The following is a 24,406-nucleotide window of genomic DNA, read 5'->3' as shown; positions in this document are numbered from 1 at the left end:
CAGCGGCCGCTCTAGTATTCACTGTCCGACTCACACAAGCAGCTGATACATATCCCCAGTTCCCCTTAAGTGAATGGGTGTCAGTCTAAATTGACGCTGTTTGGTATCACAACACTGTTATGAAAGTTTCTCTGGTATAAAATGGGTGATGTTAGCATAGCAACCGAAGCTAAACTGACTACTTGCTATTGCTATCCTATTGTGGCATAAACCGTTTTCTACAGGCACATTTTACCGGCGTATTTTTATTATTGTGATAGTCGGACACGACAACCTGTGCAGCCCATGTATTGATTCCATCCGATAGCTGCTATAATACAAAACAAAACGTCTGCCTCTCTCCACAATGATCAATAACAGTGAACGGATGGTCAAAGTAAGGTACAAATAAACAGAATCACACGAAGCCTGGTTAGTGTTGCCTGACTTTATAAAGTGTGTTTATAAGCACTACTGCTTGTAGGCAGGCATGACAGTCGACCCATGTTCAGGGGAGGTGGGTTTAGTTTCCTGCACGCCTCGACGTAAGAGAGACGTAAGCGACGCCACCTCTTAGCTCCGAAGCTCTTGCCTCTAGACCGACAATTTTTTGGAGCTGGAAGTGAACCGGATTCCGGAGCTAAGAGCCGGCGCCGCTGCGGTGTGAACAGGAAAAACCGGCGCTTTTCAGGCTCCAGCTCCGAGCCGGATTTGAAAAAGCGCTGGTGTGAAAGGGGCATGAGTGATCAGAACTCGCGACAGGGGAAGCAAAAACAGACATCACAACACGGAGCCAAAACGGGACATTGTCATGCTGTTGTTCTGATCAAAAGTTGTGTTCAATGGCATTAAAACGATAAAGACGCTGCTGAAGGTGTGTAGTTTTATTCATGTTTTCACATAATTTTACAGGATATTATAATATGATTTCACATATTGTAGTTCTACACATTAATATCTGAGGTATATCCGTCATGATTCCATAGATGTGTCTCCCATCACCCAAAACCCCTGACTATTCTCTCAACTCAGTATTTACATTCTTTAATTCAAAGAAAATCAGTAATATCTTTAAAAACTTTTATCTTAAAAGTCCGTTTCTATCAGCTGTGCACTGTTATGGTGTAAATATAGCCTATCTACCAATTGGATCAAATATAAAAGTCAGCCGAATTACTATTGATACTGCAAGGAGACGTATTGTGTGAAGAGAAATTGAAGATGTTGTTTAATTTAAAGTGGACCTATTATGCTATATTGAAAAAATATATTGTAGGCCCATACCTATACAAAACATGTCTGTGAAGTTTTTTCCTTAAAATACCAAACAGTTCACCCATTGTAGCCATGCCTCATACTGCTCATACCCCTCTTTTGCAGCCCTGTTAGAGAAACGCAGATTTTGGGTCCTTAGCGTAAAAAAAAAAAAAAGAGGAGGCGGAGCTAATGCCTGATCAGAATTCTACCAGAGATAAAGTTAAATTCTGCTGTGATAAAACGCCATCCTGTTCTAAACCACATCAAAGATTATTTCTGAAACAGTATGGAGCTCAAATGCTTTTTCTCTTGCAGGTTTATCACATGGTGAGTTCCTTTTTTTATTTCCTGCTTTTTAAACACATGTGCTCTACAGTACAGGTTAGCTCTGAGTGTTAGCGACGCTTGCTAATGTAAACAGAGACGAGATTACGCACAAACACGTCAGGCATTGTTTCTGTTAGCAACTTTCTGTGGGTCCGCTGCCGATTTGACGTCAGATCGGCAGCAAATCTGTATCCGCTCGTTGTACACCCGTTTTAAAAAGATTTGGGTACGGAGGAAAAGAGAGAGGGTTTTATTTTCTGACGCTGCGTGAGTTCCCCAACGCACCGGGGACACATATTTATGTATAAAAGACATCACAAAGTGCATTTTGCATGATAGGTCCCCTTTAATATATTTATGATCCACGTCACATATTCAGTTTTGTCGGCATATCTTCCAGTTTGTCCAAAGGTCTTCTAATCAGGGCTCTATAAATAGAGAACTACAGCAGATGTGTAATATGTAATGCAGCCGAACCGTGTATTACAATGCCGTTATGTGATGACTTTCAAAGAAAAAAACAAGAACACTCGGAATAAAGTATTATTCCCATATACACCATATACCATAACGACCCTCCAGAGCGTTTGCAATTGCCGCAAATTGTTGTTTCGTTACACGACCACTAGAGGTGCTAAACTTTAAAACGTGACTATACAGTAGGTCGTAATAAGCTGCTGAACAATCGACCTATTTGGTCGTGTGAGTTGGACAATATCTGCATGCTCACTGGAAAGTGCCCTTGCATTCTATCTAATGACCAACAGGGGGTGAACCTCCTGGTTGCAGCAAAGCTCTGATTGTATTTAAGTCTTTGAGAAAAAGTCCCTGAACACACTTTATTTCTAACCTCATTGAACCTTTTATTAACGTTTATGTGATCTTAATTGCTATTTTCAAGCCTTCTTTAATACTGCCTGATGTTCATTTTATAAATGATTAGCTGGAATCCCAAAGTACAGCTAAGGCTGATTGTAATGTCATTAGTTTTATTTTATACATTAGATATAATGGCACTGGATGAAAAGTGATTCAATCATCCTGAAAGAAACATGAACATGAGTACCAAATTCTATGTAATCCATGTAGTAGATGTTGAGATATTTGGGCTTGGTGAGAAAGGGAAGACTTTGAACAGCATTTTGCAATCAGGATACAAAAAGGTCACTGTATTCCAGTATTGTACAAAAAAATAAGACGGAAAAAAAAAGACATTTTAAGTTTACATACAAGACCAGTCTCACACAGTTGCCTCTGACTTTAGTGCAAAGCAGGAAGTTTCCAGTCGATCAAGATTAATTATTTTGCGAAGAAGCATTCGCCACAGGAAAAGACAGTTCGTAGGAATTGAGTGAACTGCTTCAGATTTCTTGTCCAGCAAACATATTACAATGCTTTGATCAAATAAAAAAACACCGATAAACTATAAAAACAAAGATTTCTGAACTAAAAACATGCAAAAGCTAAATGAAATACAACCAAGAAAATGTATGGATCTTTTAGATGTAACAATATGAGTATAAGCTTACAACAAATAAGCAAACAAATCTTCCTTCACTTATTATTAGCCTCACTGTTCAAGTTACTACTGGGAGTATTGTCTGTTGTCTGGCTTGTCTGAGATCCTTGATTTATTTCTCACATGAGATATACTGTCTCCAGAGCTTTAGGTACGCTGTCTTGATCTTTTCTATTTTGAACGCATACACAACTGGGTTTACAGCCGAGTTAGCATGAGAAAGCAGGATGCCAACATAGATATATACAACTGGTATATCGTTATTCCCACGGAAGTAAATAATGCAGTTTATAATGTGGATAGGGAGCCAGGACAAGGCAAACAGAGCCAAGACCAGGGACAGAGATCCTGCCAGCTGTTTCTCTTTCTTCAGGTACTTCTGACACTGTTTCTGGGCCCCGTTGCCTGGTTTATCTCGAAGGTTTCCTCGGATGGTGCAGAAGATGTAGCCGTAAAGAGCGGTCATCACCAACAGAGGTATCAGGTTGCAGAGAACAAAGTTGAAGTAAACCAAGTATGACATGGGGATGACAGCAATAAACTTGCAGATAATGGTGGAGTTTACTGACTTAGACAGGGTGTCATGGTTGTACCATCCAAGCATGGGAGCAAAACTCAGTGGTATTGCAACAAGCCAACATGCTGCGACCACAAGGCAAAAATGTCTCTGCGTCACAGTCCTTTTGTACCTAAGAAAACAGTAAATGTACAATCAACAAATACACATTTATTGTTGTGATCTGACCAGTGACACAAAAGGAATCATTTAATGTACATAAATGGAATGTATCATCTGCTCACGATGTTAACCAAAGCCTTTTTGGCATTATACAAATACAAGGCATTTTCATGATCTAAAACTAAAAGTACCACAACTGCATGATGTTTAAGCATAAGATAATACTAAACCCCTGATCCTGGCAATGCTATTTTCTACTTTTCTCTGCACAATAAACGATCCAGAAGAGGTCTTACCTGAGAGGGATATGCACCCGGAGGAAGCGGTCCACAGAAATAGCCGTGAGGGACACAACTGAGACCAGAGTCAACAGGACGACCACACAGCTGATGAAGACACAGCCATGAAATGAAGTGGGCACTCGTCCGTCCACCACCACAGCCATCGGTATGGCAACGCAGCCGACCAGAAAGTCAGCCACAGCCAGACTGACGATAAGACTGATGGTGGGCTCCTGAATGCTTTTACTGGTCCACAGCGCCAAAATCACCAACATATTACCAAGACAGCAACTAACAGCAATAAGCACCTCAAAAAACGTGTAGATAATTTCCTCCACATCCATTGTGCTTCCTGCCACAGTTGAGGTGGGTTATATTTGTTTCAAATAACAAGCTATCTGGCCAGAACAGAGGAAGCCACAAAACCACATCCTTCATTGAATAGTGTGCTATACATCCAAACAGAACCACTGGTATAAAGCATCTTGACAATTGTAGATGATGTCGTGTTTATGCCGATTAGGTGGTGCATTGCATTCTGGTAAACATTTAAGCAAGAAATTCATTTTCCTCTAGTCAGGATACTTTGAGTTTCCAGTGCACTCTGCGTAATTTGAGGTGCACTCACATACCTCTCAAAACCAAAAAATACAAAACCATAGTTCAAGCATGTTGACTTTTCTAAAAAGGCCCCATTTGTCAACGCTCTAATAGTATATAAATAATAAAACAAATAGTTAATAAGTATTTATACTATAAGTTAACAGTCATAGAGTTGATCATTCTACAAGATGACTTGAAATATTTATTTTCCAGATCCAGATCCAGATCCTACTTTTGGAGCATTTCTTCTTTAAATGTCACACTATGTTTTATCACAATGTTTTTAGCTGATTGACCATCATTTATATGTAATATATGTTTTATTTTGTTTCAGCTCTAGTTGCTCCACGTTTTCTTTTTGTGCCTTTCATTTTTGGAGTATAGTGTGCAGCGTTTTTTAAGAATGTAAACTGTCTGGAAATGTGACAAAATGAAGTATACTCAAACCAATGTACATACCCTACATTCTTAAAATGTCCTTAAATCACTGTGTATCATGGATTTAGGCAGTGGCGGTTCTAGACCAATTTGACTGGGGGGCCAGTTATTTTCTGAGGGGGGCACAATAAATGCAGGACGAAAAAGAGAACTAGACAGTATGAAGTAATTGCGCATAAGAAAACAATGCAATACAGTTATTGGTATTTGTTTCAGTACACTTATTTCAAATAGATCTTATAGTTATTACTGTTAGCTTCAGCTTAAGTTATAGTGCAATGTTTGCACTAACACCATATTTATATAAAAATAAAGGCAATGAACAGTTACATCTCTACTTTACATAAGGGTGTCTGCACAATCTCACATTTCAGCAACAAAATCCTGCGTTTTTTGGCAAACCGAGTACCAGAAAATATACATTTTTAAAAAAAAAAACTTTTCATTGTTAGGGGGGCCACAGGTGGGTCAGAGGTCAGTGTTGCCCCCCCTAGAACTGCCCCTGGATTTAGGACACGCTACTAGTCGTGTTGTTGTGACACAAATTTGAAATAATTAACCTTGCAGTATTTGCATTTCAGTTTGTGTAATAAGTAAACATGAAGGATTTCCCGTCATGCTTACACTCTGGGTTACATCAGTGCAGGTTTAACCCACTCAGACAGGGTGGATGCATATTGCTCAGCATGAATTGGTCAGTGATATCTTTATAATACTGACCTGAGAGCGATGAAGAGGAATCACAGCCATGATGAAGACTCTGTGTGTCGCTGCTCTTGTGCTGAGTCTCTCCTCAGTGTGCCAGCCTGCGTCGCTGGCCTGTGAGAAGCTGCTGCAGCCAGTGGACAAGGCTCCAGATGTAAGTCTCTTTTCACATTTATAACACCCTTTGCATTTTTCAAACTTTTTCACATGACAAAACTCAACTTAACCTACTGAATTGCCATATTTCCTTTTCCTGCAGTATGTTGTAGGAAAAGTAGATTTTTTTCATTGCCAAAGTTTGTTATTGAAGAAAAAATAAATTGCCAGACATTTAAACTGTGAAAATAAATAAATAATGTTCTTCTTTTGTCATTTCAGTTATCTGGGAGGTGGTATGTCATAGCCATATCTTCGTCCTGTATATTACAGTTAGTTTCCAGAGTGTTATTGCCAAGTGTTCACGTGGAAGTTACCTCCAAAGAGACACCAAACGTTTTCGATTTCCTCATCAAACTGAAAATGTATGCAATCTTTTTTCTTGAAATAGTGGTTTATTTGTTGGCATGAATGTTTAAAAGAAGGATCGTAACACACTTTGAGTATTCATGCATAATTCCTTATCATGTACAAGCTTTTACAATCTTGGATAAACCTTTGCAGGCATGGACTCTGCGCTAATGAAACAGAACAAATGTTCCAGGAGAACAACAAGCTCTTTGATGTAGATAGCAACAGTAAGTATTTTTTTATTTATATTTTCCGCATGCAATGGTGTTTATTTGTTTCTTTATGTCTTGTCTCTGCTTTTTCTGATTTGCCTTTTAAGCTTTTACAATGCATACAAAAAATAAGAAGAAAAGTATTCTTACCAATGCACAGAGTGTTCCTTTATGTAAACAATGATATTTGTATTTTTTATCATTTTCATAAAAAAAAACGTGTGTGATCATAATATTAAAGTTTTATTGTATAGCATTTCATTTAAACATCCATTCTCCATCCATTTTTCAACAGACACTGCAGATGGTAACCCTGATTTGCTTCTGCAGACTGGCTGTTCTGACTGCATCGTTACAAAGGGGGACAGTGTCTTGAACTTACTCATCTTATTTAGTAAGAAATAGAAGAATGTTATACTACAATACTTACACAATGGAGTTTATAATGATGTTATACAGTACAATATAGCTTACCAAGACACTCTTTATGTTTGAAATAACTGTCTGTCTAAATAACCCTGGCTTCACACTCTATTTGAAACACTTCACTTTCAGCTAAAGTTAGGTATGCTGCTGCTCTCTGATCTGGGCAGCCCTAAAATGAACAAAAGCACTGAAAGAGTCTGTTTAAAGAAAGAATATGTCCACTTTAAAGGATTGCCAAGATTATTACAACTAATCAAGAAGCTGTAGGAATGTAATTTCACTTAATAGTTGTTGAAATATCGAAGTCTGTATAAAGTGAACAACCAACACACCAACACTGACATACAGAGTTATAATGAGTCATAACTGTTATTTGTTTTTATCTACGTACCTATTTTTTTCTAACATGTACTGTAGATATTCTTAGAAAGAATATCATCGCAAGGCTGTAATCTCAAATATGTCCCCTGCTCACCAGGCAGGAGAACAAACATTACCGCTGCTGAGCTGAAGGAATTTGAGACCCAGGCAGAGTGTCTCGGCTTGACTAAGACGCAGGTTTTAGACTCAGATCATGGTGAGTCTTGACATCTTTCTTTTTTTATCAATATATGAAAACAAGTACTGTCGTGAAAGCCCCATGATGGTACCATGATAGTATCATGAATGTGATTATGGCAATGCATCAAAATGTACTATGTGCTTGTAATTAACTGTCATTATATATATATATATATATATATATATATATACAATATTTCTAATTGACTCTTTAATCTCATTGCACAGATTTTACAAACTGCCTATCAAACGAAGATGAAGAAGCTGGGGCTAGTTTACTTCGCACCATTCAACAAAGATTGAATGACAATCATGCCATATCCCTCAAATGTATCGCTGAGTCTTCTCTGTACCAAGGCTGCCTTCGAGTGGGCTCAGGAAACATGGGCCAGTATTTGGTGAATGAGCATTGAAAATGCAATAAAATCAACTTACACCCATCATGTTGTTCTTGATTCATTCCAATGTGTTAAGTTGTTTAAAAGGTAATTATATGGTTTGATTTGTTGTTCTAAAACTATAAACTCTCAAATCCAACAGGAACCCTTTGTTCTCTACTCAGGTTTTTGATGATCAGTGCCAGTTTGGTAAAAATAATTATAAATTCAATTCTCTTGGATAAATAGTATCATCAAGTAATTCACCAATAAACAAGGGTGATTTAACATCGATTTTCTTTATTTCTTCCTTTTTCTTTTCCTTTTATCCATGTTTAACAAATAAATTATTACTTCAATTAAATAAACTTTTGCAATGCAGAGGCAAATGCTTAGAAATATATTGATTTTAAGGAACAGAGTTTTAAATAGAGCAACAGCAAAGCAAGTGTCCAGTTCAAAAAGATTACATATTTTGCCAAGATGCATTCACATTCTGATATTATTCACATATCAAAATGTTTGGATCTAGGAAAAACAACTGATAAACTATGAATACAAATATTTCTAAGGTAAAAACAGGCAGAAGCTAAATAAAATAATTCAAAGAAATAGTATGAATCTTATAGATTTAACAATAGATAAATATACTTTATTTATCCAGATTTGGGAAATGAATTTGTTCCAGCAGCAGTGTCAAGCATTACACCAGTAAAAAATGTTTAAAAGATACAATAAAATACAAATATAATATGAATACAATTTAACATTAGCGACAAGTACATATATAGTAAGAATACAAATAATTGTGCAAAATAGCTGTGTTATGGAAGAGGAGACACTAGCAAGCTATGGGGCAGTGCCAGCCAGAGGTGAGTTGTTGTGCAGGTTAATGGCAGTAGGCAGGAATGTTTTCCTGTATATGTCCTTGTGACGGTGGGGCTGGAGCAGTCTGCTGGAGAAGGAGCTCCGTTGACTGTCCAGCTGCAGGTGGAGAGGGTGGGGGTTATCCGACAACAGTTTGTTTAGTGTCCTCCTCTCCACCACAGCTACAAAACTGTCCAATTTGACACCGATGACAGAGCCAGCATTCCTAATAACAATATGCTAATAGGCTTACAACAAAGAAGCAAACAAATCTTTCTTTTACATTACATTACATTTCATTGCATTTAGCTGACACTTTTATCCAAAGCGACTTACAATAAGTGCGTTCGACCAACAAAATACAAACTTGAAGAAAACAGAATCATATAAGTACATCAGGTTTCATAGAGCAACAACATTTCAAGTGCTATTCAACTGGCTTTAGGTAAGCTAGTCCTTTATTAGTATATACTGTAAGTGCTTTATTAATAGTTCTATTGCTCGAAGTGGAGTCGAAAGAGATGAGTTTTCAGTCTGCGCCGGAAGGTGTGTAAGCTTTCTGCTGTCCTGATTTCAATGGGGAGCTCATTCCACCATTTTGGAGCCAGGATAGCAAACCCACGTGTTTTTGCTGATGGGAACTTTGGTCCCCTTCGCAGCGAGGGTGCAGCGAGGCGTTTGGTTGATGCAGAACGAAGTGCACGTGCTGGGGTGTACGGTTTAACCATGTCCTGGATGTAGGAAGGGCCAGATCCATTCGCAGCATGGTACGCAAGTACCATTGTCTTGAAGTGGATTCTAGCAGTTACCGGAACGCAGTGGATGGAGCAGAGGAGCGGCGTGGTGTGGGAGAATTTAGGAAGGTTGAAGACCAGACGAGCCGCTGCATTCTGGATGAGCTGCAGAGGTCGGATGGCACAATGCAGGTAGACCAGCCAGGAGGGAGTTGCAGTAGTCTAGGCGTGAGATGACGAAAGCCTGGACCAGAACCTGCGTCGCTTTCTGGCTCAGCTGGGGACGTATCTTCCTGATGTTGTAAAGCGTGTATCTGCAGCAGCGGGTTGTAGCAGCTATGTTTGCAGTGAAGGACAGGTTGTTATCTAGGATCACACCCAGATTCCTTGCAGTCTGAGTCGGGGAAACAACAGAGGTGCCGATGTTGATTGTTAGGTCAAGAGTGGGACAATCTTTTCCCGGAAGGAAAAGCAGTTCAGTCTTGTCAAGGTTGAGCTTGAGGTGATGAGCAGACATCCACTGAGAGATGTCAGCTAGACAAGCAGAGATGCGTGCAACGACCTGGGTCTCTGAGCGGGGAAAGGACAGAATTAATTGGGTGTCGTCAGCGTAGCAGTGGTATGAAAAACCATGCGGGCTAATGACAGATCCGAGCGAGTTTGTGTACAGGGAGAAGAGGAGGGGACCAAGAACAGAGCCCTGAGGGACCCCTGTAGTTAATTGACAAGGGTCGGACTCCGACCCTCTCCAAGTAACCCTGTAGGTGCGGTCTTTGAGGTATGAGGTGATGAGGGAAAGTGCAGAGCCTGAAACTCCAAGTTCTTGGAGAGTGTGAAGGAGGATCTGATGATTCACCGTGTCGAATGCAGCAGACAAGTCCAAAAGGATGATGACAGAGGAGAGGGAGGCTGCTTTAGCAGTGTGCAGTTCCTCAGTGACAGCAAGGAGGGCAGTTTCTGTGGAGTGACCTGCCTTGAAACCAGACTGGTGCGGATCCAGAAGGTTGTTCTGATGGAGATAACAGGAGAGTTGTTTAAAGACAGCGCGTTCAAGTGTTTTAGACAGGAACGGGAGGAGAGAGACAGGCCTGTAGTTTATAACATCAGACGGGTTGAGAGTGGGTTTCTTTAGGAGAGGGTTTACTCTTGCCTCCTTGAGACTGTTTGGAAAGTGACCAGAAGTTAGAGAAGTGTTGATGAAATGGGAGAGAAACGGTAGAATATCAGGAGCGATAGTCTGAAGGAGGTTTGAAGGGATAGGGTCCAGAGGACAGGTGGTAGGACGGGCAGAGGTAATGAGGGTAAGAACCTCACTTGGAGAGAGAGGGGAAAAGGAAGTCAGTGTGTGGGTGAAAGGAGGGTCTGGTGACCCAGTGATGAGTAAAGGTGAGTCAGAAAAAGAAGAGCGAATATCATTAACCTTTTTTTCAAAGTGGTTAACAAAGTCGCTTGACAGAAGGGAGGAGGGGGAAGGGGCTTTGGGGGGGTCCAGGAGGGAGGAGAAGATGGAAAATAGTTTTTTGGGATTGGAATAGGAAGATTGGATCTTATCTTGAAAGAAACTGCTTTTTGCCTGAGAGATCGAAGCAGAGAAAGAGGAGAGGAGAGCCTGATAGGTTAGGAGGTCGTCTTGGTGTTTGGATTTCCACCGTTTCCGCTCTGCTGCCCGAAGGACGGTTCTATTAGCACGCAGTGCGTCATTTAGCCAGGGAGCAGGAGGGGACTGACAAGCCTGCCGAGATGTGAGAGGACAGAGAGAGTCCAGAGAGGATGAGAGAGGAGAGAGGAGAGTTTCTGCAGCAGAGTTTGGAGGTAGGAGTTGGAACGAGTCAGAGGAAGGAAGGGCTGAGAGCACCGATGAGGCAAAGGTAGAGGGGGAGAGGGAACGAAGGTTACGGCGGACAGGTGCAGGATGAGAAGAGATTAGTTTGTTATGTTTGGAAAGGGGTAGAGAGAATGAAATGAAGAAGTGATCGGATGTGTGGAGCGGGTTTACAGAGAGGTTAGAAGTAGTGCAGTTCCTTGAGAATATGAGATCAAGGACATTGCCAGCTTTATGAGTTGGTGGGGATTCTTCACTTATTATTGGTACCACAATGCTTTTACTGGTCCAAAGTGCCAAGATAACCACAATATTACCAGCACAGCAGATGCCATCAATGAGCAGCTCAAAAAACGTGTACAGTAGATCACCACTCCCAAATCCATTGTGCCCTCAGCACCTTTTGATAGTTGATGGTCTATTGTCTCTGTGTTTGTCTAAGCCGGAATGTGCTCTTGTGAAAACTTTAAGGAAGTGATTAGCCTGTAAGCAGTTATTTTAATTATATATTAAAGATGCATTTTGTCTTAAAAAAGACCCAACCACAGTTGAGGTGTATATGTGTCAAATATCAAGCTATCTGGCCAGAGCAGAGGAAGCCACAAAACCACATCCTTCATTGAATAGTGTGCTATGCATCCAAACAGAACCATTAACACAGAAAGCATCTTGACAGATGTAGATGATGTTTTCTTTATGCCGATCAGGTGATGCATTGCATTATGGTAAACATTTTAGCAAGAAATTCATTTTCCACTTTGTCAGGATACTTTGAGTTTCCAGTGCAAGTTTGTCAATCTCATACAAACCTCTCAAAAAAACAAGAACATATGGTATGTATTTTCATTTTTTTTGTGGTGTTTTTTTGTTGTTGAATGCTCTCCCCCCCCCTCCCTTTTCTGTTTCTCCTTCTTTGCAGGGCTTGTGTGTCAGGGGGCGTGGCTGGCATGCTCCTGGCTGCAGATGAGGCACATCTGTTCCCAATCACCTCATCAACCTGCTCCATAAAAGCCCAGTCCTCACTCCACTACTCTGCCAGATGAGTTATTGTAATTGGATGAAACAGAGTGTGTCTCTGCAGCCAGAGCCTTGATACCAAGATCTCCAGTCTTCGGTGTGAACTCCAGGTTGTTTTCCCTTGGACAACTCTGCTAACCAGCTAGGTTCATAGCCGTCACTGCCTGCCTTTTTGTGTGTGTGTGTTTTTTAAATGTAAAACCTTGTAAACTTTACCTGAATCAGCCTCTGCTTTGGGACCTTTTAAACAGCAGAGCGTCACAACATAGTTCAAGTGTGTTGAGTTGGTACTTTTCTAAGGAACCCCTTTTGAACATTTCAATATGTATATAAATAATTTAAAACAATTGTAATACTATTAGTTAAAAGTCAAAGAACGATATTTCGGTATCTTCCACCATTACAACACTTTGCTAGCTCCTAAGAAGAAGACTTCAAATATAGATTCTTTTTTTTTTCAAAAACCAGATCCTACTTTTGGAAGATTTCTCCTTAAAATGTTACGTTTTCTTACATTGTAATTTTTTTGGTCTTACTCTCTTTCATTTTGGGAGAATAGTGTGCAGTGTTTTTTAAGAATGCAAAGTGTCTGGAAAGGTGACAAAATGAAGTATACTCAAACCAATGTAAACACATACATTCTTAAAATGTCCTTAAAATCAGTGTGTATCATGGATTTAGGACACGCTGTTGGTCGTTAGTTGAAATAATTAACCCTGCAGTATTTGCATTTGTTTGTGTAATAAGTAAACATGAAGGACTTCCCGTCATGCTTACTCTCTGGGTTACATCAGTGCAGTTTGAGACAGGGGCGGTTGGATGTTGGCACAGAATTAATTGGTCAGTTATATCTTTATAATACCAACGAGAGCGATGAAGAGGAATCACAGCCATGATGAAGTGTCGCTGCTCTTGTGCTGAGTCTCTCCTCAGTGTGCCAGCCTGCGTCGCTGGCCTGTGAGAAGCTGCTGCAGCCAGTGGACAAGGCTCCAGATGTAAGTCTCTTTTCACATTTATAACACCCTTTGTATCTTTTAAACTTCTTTATTTGGCTTAACTAACTCAACATACTAAATTGCCATATTTCGTTTTCCTTTAATATGTTGTGAACAAGTTAAAAGATCACTGTCACAATTTCATATTGAGGAAAACAAATTGCCAGACATTTAAACAGTGAAAATGTATAAATCATGTTCTCCTTTTGTCATTCCAGTTCTCTGGGAGGTGGTATGTCATAGCCATACCTACATCCTGCACAGCAAAATCAAAAGTGTTATATTTTCAGTGTTGGAGTTGGAAATTTAAATATAGAGTTGTTTCAACTCATTTTAAGTGTCATTCAACTCCAAGATAGTTATTATTCAAAACGAGTTGGTGTTGAAACAGGGAGTCAATTGTTGAATTCTCCAAACAACTCTAGAGTGTTGATTTAATTACATAGTCAGTGTTACAATCTCTCTTTCTGTGGATCACTGGCTGTTGCTCTGTTGGGTGTGGCCGTGACTGTGAATGTGTGTGCGCGTAGTCGAGGCGGGAGACCAAATCGGAGGAGCATACCACCACATTCTATTTGGAGGATAAACTGACCAAAGTATAAGTAAATGTTTCGAACCAGTAGCCTAGTACAGGTATTTATTTATTTAGCTGAACAGCGCTTACCTTCAGCTACATAAATATTAATTATTTTACATTGACTGCTGTCTTCGCTCCACATGCTAGTAATATGTGCTGCTATCATTAGCCAGGGGTGTTTAGCCTAACATATTTTTAATATCATTACAAAGTCTGTTATTGGGGCGTTTAGCTCCATGTGTTAGTATATTAGCTGCTATTGTTAGCCGCGGGTTGTAAGCTTAAAGTGTTAGTAAGTTTAGCTGCTATAAGTAAAGCTAAACACCTGCGGCTAACGATAGCAACTCATATTAACAGGTGGAGCTAAACGCCATAGTAGCTAATATTACTAACTAACACGTGGAGGTACACCTGTGATCAACAATAGTAGCTCCTGCAATATGAATTAGATGTGAGGCTACTTTAATATATATTACTAACATGTGAAGCTAAACACCCAAGGCTAACGATAGCAGCTAATAGCTCAACTTGTCAGTCATATTAGCTGCTATCATTAGCCACGGGTTTTTAGCTCCACGTGTTAGCATGTTCAGCTCCACATGTCAGTTTGATTGAAAAGTGTATTAACAGCTTGTATATTGGGTACAGTACAGCTCAAAACATACAATTGTTAATTGTAATACAATGCAGTAATACTGCTATCGTTAGCCACTGGTGTTGAGCTCCACTGTTAGCATTTTCCTAAATTATTTCAACGACACTTAAATGCATAATTATATTTTTGTAGCAACAGGTCTGTTAGATATTTCTGTAATATGTTTGCTAATACATTTGTATTCTTATAGGACACCATGTTGGTGAAAGTAAGATATGGCGAAAGCCAGAAATATGTGAAAGTGTCTGAGACTGAAGAAGGCTATGAAAGCTACAGTACATTTCTTCAGAAAGGTATGGATAACTTGAATACATATCACTGATTGTTTGAGTCTAACAAATGAATCTTGTTTTAGTTAAACGTACCAATATTGTCAGGTGGTACATTTCAATATTCTCTCTCAGTCATAGAAAAGTTAGGTTTACCACTACAGAGTGAGCTGCACTTGACTGATGAATCAGGGACAGAGGTGGATGCAGATGTCTTTGAAGAGCTTTTACAAGCAGGGAACCTTACAGTCAAAGTGTCCACAGGACAGTCTTCAGGTAAGATTCAGACTCGCAATGGAAAATCAGGGACCCATCCCTACTGAGTTTTTGCTGAGATTACCCTGTAACATCGTTTGGAGGGCTGAAAGTATGTTTTTTTCTTCTTTCATTGAGTATGTCATTCTTTTATCTATCTTGCAGTTGTGCTTCAAAATGTATCGCACACTTTGCTGGAGTCGGACCTTTCAGACACCTCATTCTCCGTGACCAATGCTTCATCCTCTACGGTGTCTAATTCATCAGATGCAAGAATAGTTCTTGAGAGAGACAGTGGAGTGAAAAGAGTCCACGTTGATCGGGAATCAGACAAAGAGGTACAGGGGACTACACTTTTGCAATTTACTTAGTTCTTTATTAATCATTAAACATGGATATATTGGGCAGATAACCTATGATTTGTATGGAATGCCCAAGATAATGACTTCCCATATGATTTTTCTTTATCTTCTAGATGGTCAGCGATGTTCTCCAGTCTAAGCTAGGGGGAGAAAAAATCTTGCAAGAGTATGCAACAACTAAAACATTGATGGATGGTACACGACGACAGATGGTAAACCTACTGGTGGCTGACATGATCGAAGTTCATGGGTAAGGACTGAATATTCCCTTTTGGTGTTAATCATGTTTTCACAGATAGTGCTAAGTAATGTACATTTTGGAAACAGCTGCTCACATGTTAAAACAATCTAAAGCTGTAAGGCATTTATACTTTTAAGATAAAATATATATATATTTTTTTAAAGGAGGATCCCGCCAACACATGTGCGAGAAAAGTGTGCTCTTGGCATCATCACTCTATTTCCATGTCTAAGAGATCCATACTCAAAGAATGGATACGTAAGTCTATGAATGAATGACCTGTATTCGAATTTGTGAAAAGGAAGTGTGTTCATTCTTAACTTTTTGAACAACCTTCCTGTAATGCTATCACTTCTGTGTTCTCAGTTTTGATTTATTTTTGGATGTTACAGGAACACTACTATAATGCAGATGGTGGATCTGGCTACTTGGCATGGAGGATAAAGACGGTTCAGCGCAACACTGCGGTTCAGTCCCGGTGGTGCTACCCCAGCACTACCTATCAAGATGGTCCAAAGAGCAAGAGGGATTTTCTCTTGACTTGTGAGCAACTGACTGGCGAGGAATGCAGAGAGGCAATATCCTTCATAAAGCATTCAGCTGACGAATCAGTTGTCAAAGAGAAGATGAAGGCAACATTTCAGTGTCGGCAAGCAATGACTCGGGACCAGCAAGCCTCTTCAACAGTCCTGGATGTGTTTCCTCATTTCCTCGACATCCCTGGCTTGGTAAGAACAACATGTCATATTTAGTTTATTATTTGGATGGTCTGAGGGGTTGCCATGACTCATGGTGTTTCTCCTGTAGGTTGACCAAGATTTCACAATGATGTTTGGAGAAGAGATTTCTGGAAAAATGTTAGCGAGATGGCCCACTTTCTTCAAACCTAGGATCTTGGCAGACTGCAAGAACCTACACTCTAATGTTCATGTTGATGACCTCTTGTCTGCACAACAAAACTCAAATGAGTCAGGCAAGTATTTTCTCTTGCAGATTTTGTTTACTGAAAATCTTGAGACCTTTCAATGTTATCGGTTGCATAACCTTGATTTAAGACTATTTTCAGCTTTAAACGACTGACTGTTATATTTGCATATTTTTTGCCCCTAGGATGGGACAGTGACCTGTCAAGCATTCTACTCTTGGTTCATCTACTCCCCCCAACCTCAAAAGGCCATAAGAAGAGTGCTAAAATTAGCTCGTATCAAGCTGTCAGCCATGTTGTGAGATATCTCAAGGTAGGCATTATTTTAGTTTTTGTATGCAGTTGTTATATCACTGGCACTCCTTGAGTTGGGACAATTTTTGTTTTAAGTAGCTTAGTATGCCATTAAAACTTCTCTGTCTCTCTACGTTTTTGCAGATTGGAGCCAGTGTTGAGACCTTCCTTTCGAGTTTGGAACCAGGGCAGCCCTTCCTGCTGTGTGTTGGTGAACAGAAGAACAACATTCAACGGTTCTACGTCATCGTTGACCACAAGGCCATCCCTTGCAAGGGGCAGACATCCATGGCAGCCTTCGATGAACTCTTCAAAGCTCACTTCAACTTCAGTGTCAACTACCATGAATCCCTCACCAGCTTCTACACTTTCATACAAACCACGGTATTTAACATTGATATTGGAAGTGCCAAGGAAAGTCCCAGAGTCAAAGAACTCAGAGCAAGGCTTCTGCACACTGATATCTGAAGTTATTTACATCACTGGATGCAAATATGCTGATTTGTTTTATCTGTAAGGGACACCACAAAAGTTCTGCATTGCTTTGTCAGCATTTGAAATTTCACCATGGTTTATATCCTGGAAAGTCATTACGTTTGAAATGTGGCCAGCCGGGATGTTCTTTATCCTATTGTACTTATTCAGGGTTCAAAAAGCACCTCTTCAGTCTGCACAGGGACACTGGTTCAACTAGTACTATGGACAATGTGGACACTCAACGAGAAACTGATGAATCTTCAAGTTCTCAGGCAGTTTGTACTGACACTTCCGTAACCTCCCAGGTTACTTTTGATAAACAGCACGTGTTAAACATGTGTGGTTCTGTTGTAGCCCAGTTACAAGCATCTGGTGTTGCTGAGAGCACTGTCCAAGCAATGGTGGGGTCCATGGAAGAGCTTGTAAATGATATTCATAGACAAGCAAGAGATGCAGTTCTCAACTGCAGTTCAGAGGTCCAAGGCACTGATTTGGGTAAAAAGTTGGAAAATAGTTTTGATCAGCTAGAGAATCCTTTCACATCCTTTAATACAGGATCCAAACGACAAAGGTTCTTTGAAGAAAAGTGGGAGATTGTTGAGTATGTTCTTGGGGTCAGATTTGATTTACGCAGAGATCGAACAACAGGAGTTTACAATCAGATACCTGTAACAGATACATTTGTGTATGTACCCTTGTTGGGAACCCTTAAGTCCATATTTAAGAACAGTGAACTATGTGAATTATTCCTGCAGGCAAAACAACAAGAAGAAGGTACTTATAAAGACATAAGTGATGGTTCATATTTCAAAAGCAATGATTTGTTTTCCAAGCAAAAACACGCTCTACAGGTTCAACTCTATTATGACGATTTTGAGACAGCAAATCCCTTAGGTTCAAAGAAGGGTATACACAAACTTGGTTGTATTTACTTCATATTGAGGAACCTACCCCCAAAATGTAATTCTGTGCTGATGAATATTCATGTCGTGGCACTCTTTCATGCACAAGACCTGAAAAAATATGGATTTGATGCAATACTAAAGCCTCTCACTGATGATCTTAAAATACTCGAAATGCAAGGGATAGAGGTGCCTTTCTCTGACTCACCATTGCTAGGATCTGTTATTCAAGTAACAGGTGATAATCTGGGTTTACACGGGCTGTTTGGTTTTGTTGAGTGTTTCAGCGCAACATATTGTTGTAGATTTTGTTTAACTACCAAAGGAGATTTACAGTCCGTCTTCACTGAAGATGACCCTAGTATGGTTTTTCGTACTAAAGAAATCCATGCAGAACATTGTGCAGCTCTACAGGAAAATCCTATTTTAGGGTCAACATTTGGTGTCAAGAAGACATGCTTGCTCAATACACTAACATTTTTCCACACCTGATAACTACGCGGTGGACATCATGCACGATTTGCTTGAAGGTGTAGTGCAGTACGAACTGAAACTTGTATTTCAGTACCTTGTCAATAAGAAGTGTCTATCTCTGGAAACACTGTCAATGAGGATCCAAAGTTTCAACTACGGATATACTGAGAGACGGAACAGGCCAAGTGGTTTAAAAATGGATGAGAGCAAAAATCTTGGATTGAATGCAATTCAGTCATGGTGTCTCTTGCGAAATGCTCCCCTTATTCTTGGTGATGTTGTTCAAAGAAACAACAATTGTTGGAATCTGCTCCTCCTCTTGATTCAGATTGTGAATATTGTTTTTTCACCAATTATTACAAATGGTATGACATATTATTTGAAGCATTTAATCATTGATCACCACAAGCTGTTCAAATCTTTGTTTCCTGACAGAAGACTTATTCCAAAGCATCATTTTATGATACATTATCCAAGGTGTATTCGAAAAATAGGTCCACTCCTCCATGTATGGTGCATGAGATTTGAGGCCAAACATAATTTTTTTTAAAGATCAGTGAAGAATTTCAAAAACATTACAAAAAGCTTAGTAAAACAACACCAAAGACATTTGGCTTATCACTGGGAGAATTTTAATTTTCAGAGGTTCGAGTTTGGTCCAGTCAGGAAGGAAATGATCGACAGTTTGGAGGGTGGTGAGGCTTTAAGTGCTGCATTTAAGGTGAATGCATACTGCGACGTGTCAACTACTAACTGGGTAAAGAACTATGGAACTGATTATCAAATTGGAATGTTTGTTTCCATAAGAACTGATAAAGAAACTCCTGTTTTTGGAAAAATCAATAATATCATTCTAAATGAAGATCGAGCTTTCATTTTGATTTGCAAAGTGGACACACTGTATTTTGATGAACACTATAGTTCATACTGTATTGAGGAGACGATTGATTCATTTTCTGTTATTTCTATTGATGATTTACGTTATTATAGACCCTATGACAAACAGTTTTCTAATGAGATGGATGGAAAAACATAGATAGTGCCACATTGTCATATTGTGTAACCTGTGCTGTTAAGGACTGCATGGACGTACTGTGGAATGTTAATGTAAGACTATGTTGTATGTGTTGTTTTCACACAAATACAGTTACATGTTAACTGCAAACTTTGAAACTTGGCTTGTGTCTTTCTTTTATATCGTTTTTATTAATAATGTTGCATTGTGTGTAGGTGAAATTATAAATTGACACCCTACAGTGCTTATGAATCAACTCTAAAGAGTTAAATATTGAGTTACATTTTATATCCTTAATAGTGTTAATATGACTTTAACTCTATTTAGTGTTAAAAATGTACACTTGTGGTGTTAATTTTTGACACTGCAAGCTAGTGTTGCGTACATTTAACACTGACCGGTATTGACCAGAGTTACATTTTAACTATAGAGAGAGTTGCTGGAACTCTGTCCTAGTGTAAACCTTTTAACACTTTCAAAAGTGTAGTTTTAACTCAAAACAGTGTGGACCTATATAGACACTTTTAAAGTGTTGGATTTGACTCTATAAGAGTTAAATTAGCACTGCTGATTTTGCTGTGTGTGTTCGCAGATGATTGACAGAGTTTTATCACCAAGTGTCCACGTGGAAGTTACCTCCAAAGAGACACCACATTTCTATGATTTCATAGTCAAAGCAAAGATGTATGCAATCTTTTATCTTGAAATGGTGGTTTATTTGTTGACATGAATGTTTCAAAGAAAGATCGTAACACACACTTAGAATATTCATGCATCATTCATTATCATGTCCTGTACAAGCTTGTACACTCTTGAATAAAACCTTTGCCGATATGGATTATGCGGCAACGAAATCCAACGATTTTTCCTGGAGAACAACAAGCTCTTTGATGTAGACAGTAACAGTAAGAGTTTTTTTTATTTATTAACCGAATGCACTGGAGTTTATTTATTTGTTTTCTCTGCTTTTCTCATTTGTATTTTAGGCTTTTACAATGCAAAATGTTACTAAATATAGGAAATACAGATTGGTCCTTTAAGCCAGCTGATAAGATTTTAAATAGTTTGTAGGACACTGAACAAGAGCTGTGACACATGTTTGTGATATTTTCATTTATTTAAATAATTAAAATAATATTTGTATTTCTATAATTTTGATAAGTGTGATTATGATATAAAAGTTTGATTGTATATTATCTAAATCATGATTAACATCCATTCTCTATCAATTTTTCAACAGACGCTTCACATGATGTCCCTGATGTGCTTCTGCAGACTGGCTGTCCTGACTGCATCGTTTCAAAGAGGGATCGTTTCCCTCAAATACTCACAATTTTTTGTAAGAAAATAGAAGAATTATGCTACAATATTGAAATTAATGGTGTCAATAATGATGATAAACATTACAATATCCCTCTGGCGCATAATTTTACGTAATTAATCATATATTTTCGATTATAAGGAGTAGAAATATGATTCACATATCCGCGGAATCACTGGAAGAGTAGCTTTCCAGCGATCTGTGAGACTGTAACCAGGGCACAGCAGCCAATATGACCGCTCAAAGCAGCTTGACTTTACACTGTGTGGGATTGGTGGATTCGTGTGTCCGTCAAGGAAATCTCGGCCGGCAGCCATCATGGTCTGAAATGACAAATGGACATCGAGAAATCACTAAGGACCTACCCACCAAGTAAACAAAACATAAACCACGTGTCTCCCATCAATTTACGTCTTTGAGGAGAGAGAGAGAGACAGAGAAAATGGCTATAAAAAAAACGTTACAGTTGCCGACTTCGCTAAAGATTTTTTTCGCTAGCAGCAGTGAAGATAGAGCCTCAGAACGTGAAGTCTTCGACTCTTCTGAAGAAGAAGAATACAAAGACAACAACAAGTATCCATTTGGGCATGGGTAAGTGTAAATATTACAGTAATAGTGTACTGGCAATGTGTGGGGAATACCGCGAAAATGAACAATAGGTTTATTGATATATATTTTTTATCGATAGTCATGAACTTTTTATTGGACAAAATAGACTCTCCATTAGCAAATGTTTACTCTGTGTTAACGTTATTTTGGTGTGTAAAAGTGAGATTACATGTGTAGAGGATTAAATTAATCATGTATTCGTCCCACAACGGAGACATTTACAGTGACATGTTTTTGCCATCGATTATTTTATCATACTGTTCTGTACAGATGAGACTTTGTCATAGATTTATTTATGTGTGCCTGTTATTATTTTTGTAATAATACTTTGTAATCAGATGTAGCCTATGTATATGTGTGTCTGTGATTTTATACTGAATGTAAAGTAACTGGAAATACCTGTGTGTGTGTGTGTGTGTGAGAGAGAGAGAGATCGAGAGAGATTCCTTCTCCAACCTCCCAAACTTTCTTTTTATGTGTGCATTGTTATTTGTGCTTGAGCAACATTTTACTTGAACTTTATTTCAATGAAATTAGTTGTAATTATTGTCCTACATTTTAATTTGTTTTACAGAGAGGTTTCACAGCTGTCTGGGTCTAGTGGCCCACAGGCGGCGTTTATCCAGCAACCACAACATCCATCTGTGCTGGCCCCCAGGTCAAGATCTACCATGGCTCAAGGGCCTTCACCAGAGCGATCACCACCAAGGACCAGCAGACCAGCATCACTACAGCTGCCTCCACCTCCATCTGCGGCTGCCACCAGGTCAAGATACACCTCAGCACAAAGGCTCCACCACAGCCATCACCTTCAACCCAGCCAGCAAGGAGGTCTCGTGGAGGTCTCGTATAGCACTTGTACACCCCACCTACACAGCAGCCCATGCACCATCACCCCCATCTTCACAGCAGCCAGACCCACTGTCTTGGAAGACAGACAAAGACCTTGACACTGTCTTGACATTTATAATGAATAGTTGGTTGAAAGTTCTGATGTTCAATATTGTAAATAGTTAGATTTTCCAGTTTCTTATATTTATATAAATATTTGGTTGAAAAAAACATATTTATAATAAATTGTTGGTTGAAAAAAAAAGGTTGAATGCTCAATTTGTATTTGTACACATCACATGAACCTTGGTATGTAATATGAAGTCATTATTCAGTCCTAATGTATCTCAGTCCCTGCTGTGGTGAAAGTAGAGTGATAAACACCTATTTTTACTCAAAATTCGAATTTAATTTTTTTCATTTTAGACATGAATAACACATTTATATACAGTGTAATTCAAATATTTCACTGCTTTTGTGATCCTAAGACTTTGGTAACCTAATCTAAAACACCAAAACAATTCGATCACATGAGTAAATTTGTGTTTTCACAAAAGTTTTGAAGATTTTCCGAAAATCGGATGTCAAATTTTAAGCTTTTGAGCTACTTATCTCATCAAACAGTGCTCTAAGGTGAGTAATTTGCATATATAGCAATACCAGAGATTGTCCTGAACATTTTGATATTTAACACATGGGGTGCCATGTTAGAAGAAATACATTTAAAAGGTGATTTAAGAAAACATCTAAAAATCGAGAAAATAACCTTAGACTCCAGAGGGTTTTAACAAGACACTAATAGTCACTGCATGAAGGCTATGTATTAACTTTGTCAACCTTGCTTCAGATTATTCATAATTATTTGTATTTGGGGTTTCCTATACAAAACTTTATTCTGTAGAAATAACTATGTGACTAAATGAAACGATACTAAAGATACAGCCATGCTAGTGGCTCTTTGAGGTCGTATTTAGCAACAACGCTAATGCCAGCATGCAAAAACACTACTATTAAAGAGGTACGGTATAATGTTCACCATCTCATGTGTGTCATATATTTCATGATATTCCATCTAATAGTTTTTGATATATTAAAGTCTGTACTAAAGTGAACAACCAACACACGTCACCGAGTAATAATGAGTCATCTTTGTTTTTATCAACGTACCTTTTATTTTTCTCTAACATGTACTGTAGATATTCTTAGAATATCATCGCAAGGCTGTAATCTCAAATATGTCCCCTGCTCACCAGGCAGGAGAACAAACATCACTGCTGCTGAGCTGAAGGAATTTGAGACCCAGGCAGAGTGTCTGGGCTTGGCCAAGCCGCAGGTTTTACACTCAGATCATGGTGAGACATTATTTTTGTTGTCCATATGTGAAAACAAAGGGAGTACTGTCGTGATAGGACCATGATGGTGAGTGCGGCAATGCCATACAAATGAACTGTGTGCTTATAATTAATTGTCGTTTAACTTTAAAATACGTTTTTTTATATTGTAAATGCCATTATTTTTCAAATTTTCTTTTTAATCTCAATGTACAGATTTTACAAACTGCAGATCACAGGAAGATAAGGAAGCTATGGCTATTGATCAGAACGCCTTCATGCAAAGACTCGGAGACGATTCTGACAGCGTCCTCAAATGTTTAGCTGAAAGTTCGACAGTCATGGGGAACTCCACATCTATGCCATTATAATGGAAGATCAATGAGAATAATCCCCAGTTGTAATACTTAATTTCCTGCTCTGTCCTGAGGAAAAGCAGAGGATGTTGTAAAACCACGACTAACATAATTCTAACAGACCCCCTCCTCTCTGCTGCTGTGGAGGAGATTACCAATGGAATGCAGGCCTTTTTGGTCTGTAGATAGTTAACTCTCCATCCCCA

At 39.0% G+C, this 24,406-nt stretch overlaps 3 protein-coding genes across 3 annotated transcripts; 2 read left to right on the top strand and 1 right to left on the bottom strand.

The window, feature by feature from the left end:
* Positions 1-3,194: 3,194 nt before the first annotated feature.
* Positions 3,195-4,386, bottom strand: LOC117539484 (adenosine receptor A1-like). Its single transcript, XM_034205672.1, has 2 exons — positions 4,058-4,386; positions 3,195-3,771 (listed from the first exon to the last, which is right to left on the bottom strand). The coding sequence occupies exons 1-2, from the start codon at positions 4,384-4,386 to the stop codon at positions 3,195-3,197; spliced, it is 906 nt and encodes a 301-aa protein (XP_034061563.1).
* A 1,338-nt stretch (positions 4,387-5,724) lies between these two features.
* On the top strand, positions 5,725-7,935 carry LOC117539578. The gene is made up of 6 exons (XM_034205793.1): positions 5,725-5,942; positions 6,167-6,309; positions 6,449-6,522; positions 6,803-6,901; positions 7,412-7,510; positions 7,723-7,935. The coding sequence occupies exons 1-6, from the start codon at positions 5,832-5,834 to the stop codon at positions 7,905-7,907; spliced, it is 711 nt and encodes a 236-aa protein (XP_034061684.1). The 5' UTR covers positions 5,725-5,831; the 3' UTR covers positions 7,908-7,935.
* A 5,276-nt stretch (positions 7,936-13,211) lies between these two features.
* LOC117539500 lies at positions 13,212-19,910 on the top strand. The gene is made up of 11 exons (XM_034205698.1): positions 13,212-13,306; positions 13,525-13,904; positions 14,729-14,831; positions 14,943-15,083; positions 15,228-15,400; positions 15,538-15,674; positions 15,830-15,923; positions 16,058-16,393; positions 16,473-16,638; positions 16,776-16,903; positions 17,029-19,910. Exons 3-11 carry the CDS (start codon positions 14,735-14,737, stop codon positions 17,350-17,352), a joined length of 1,596 nt encoding a protein of 531 aa, XP_034061589.1. The 5' UTR covers positions 13,212-13,306; positions 13,525-13,904; positions 14,729-14,734; the 3' UTR covers positions 17,353-19,910.
* The last annotated feature ends 4,496 nt before the right edge of the window (positions 19,911-24,406 follow it).

Source organism: Gymnodraco acuticeps, unplaced genomic scaffold (genome assembly GCF_902827175.1).
Source record: "Gymnodraco acuticeps unplaced genomic scaffold, fGymAcu1.1, whole genome shotgun sequence".
Classification (NCBI taxonomy): domain Eukaryota; kingdom Metazoa; phylum Chordata; class Actinopteri; order Perciformes; family Bathydraconidae; genus Gymnodraco; species Gymnodraco acuticeps.
This window is presented reverse-complemented; position numbering and strand designations above follow the sequence as displayed.

Excerpts from the sequence above, each read along its gene's own strand:
- LOC117539578 (XM_034205793.1), top strand. The coding sequence starts at position 5,832 with ATGATGAAGACTCTGTGTGTCGCTGCTCTTGTGCTGAGTCTCTCCTCA. Across the intron at positions 6,523-6,802 it reads CTTTGATGTAGATAGCAACA|ACACTGCAGATGGTAACCCT; the intron begins GTAAGTATTTTT and ends ATTTTTCAACAG. Across the intron at positions 6,902-7,411 it reads GAACTTACTCATCTTATTTA|GCAGGAGAACAAACATTACC; the intron begins GTAAGAAATAGA and ends CCTGCTCACCAG.
- LOC117539484 (XM_034205672.1), bottom strand. The coding sequence starts at position 4,386 with ATGGATGTGGAGGAAATTATCTACACGTTTTTTGAGGTGCTTATTGCT. Across the intron at positions 3,772-4,057 it reads CGGGTGCATATCCCTCTCAG|GTACAAAAGGACTGTGACGC; the intron begins GTAAGACCTCTT and ends CTGTTTTCTTAG.
- LOC117539500 (XM_034205698.1), top strand. The coding sequence starts at position 14,735 with ATGTTGGTGAAAGTAAGATATGGCGAAAGCCAGAAATATGTGAAAGTG. Across the intron at positions 15,924-16,057 it reads CATACTCAAAGAATGGATAC|GAACACTACTATAATGCAGA; the intron begins GTAAGTCTATGA and ends TGGATGTTACAG. Across the intron at positions 16,904-17,028 it reads ATGTTGTGAGATATCTCAAG|ATTGGAGCCAGTGTTGAGAC; the intron begins GTAGGCATTATT and ends ACGTTTTTGCAG.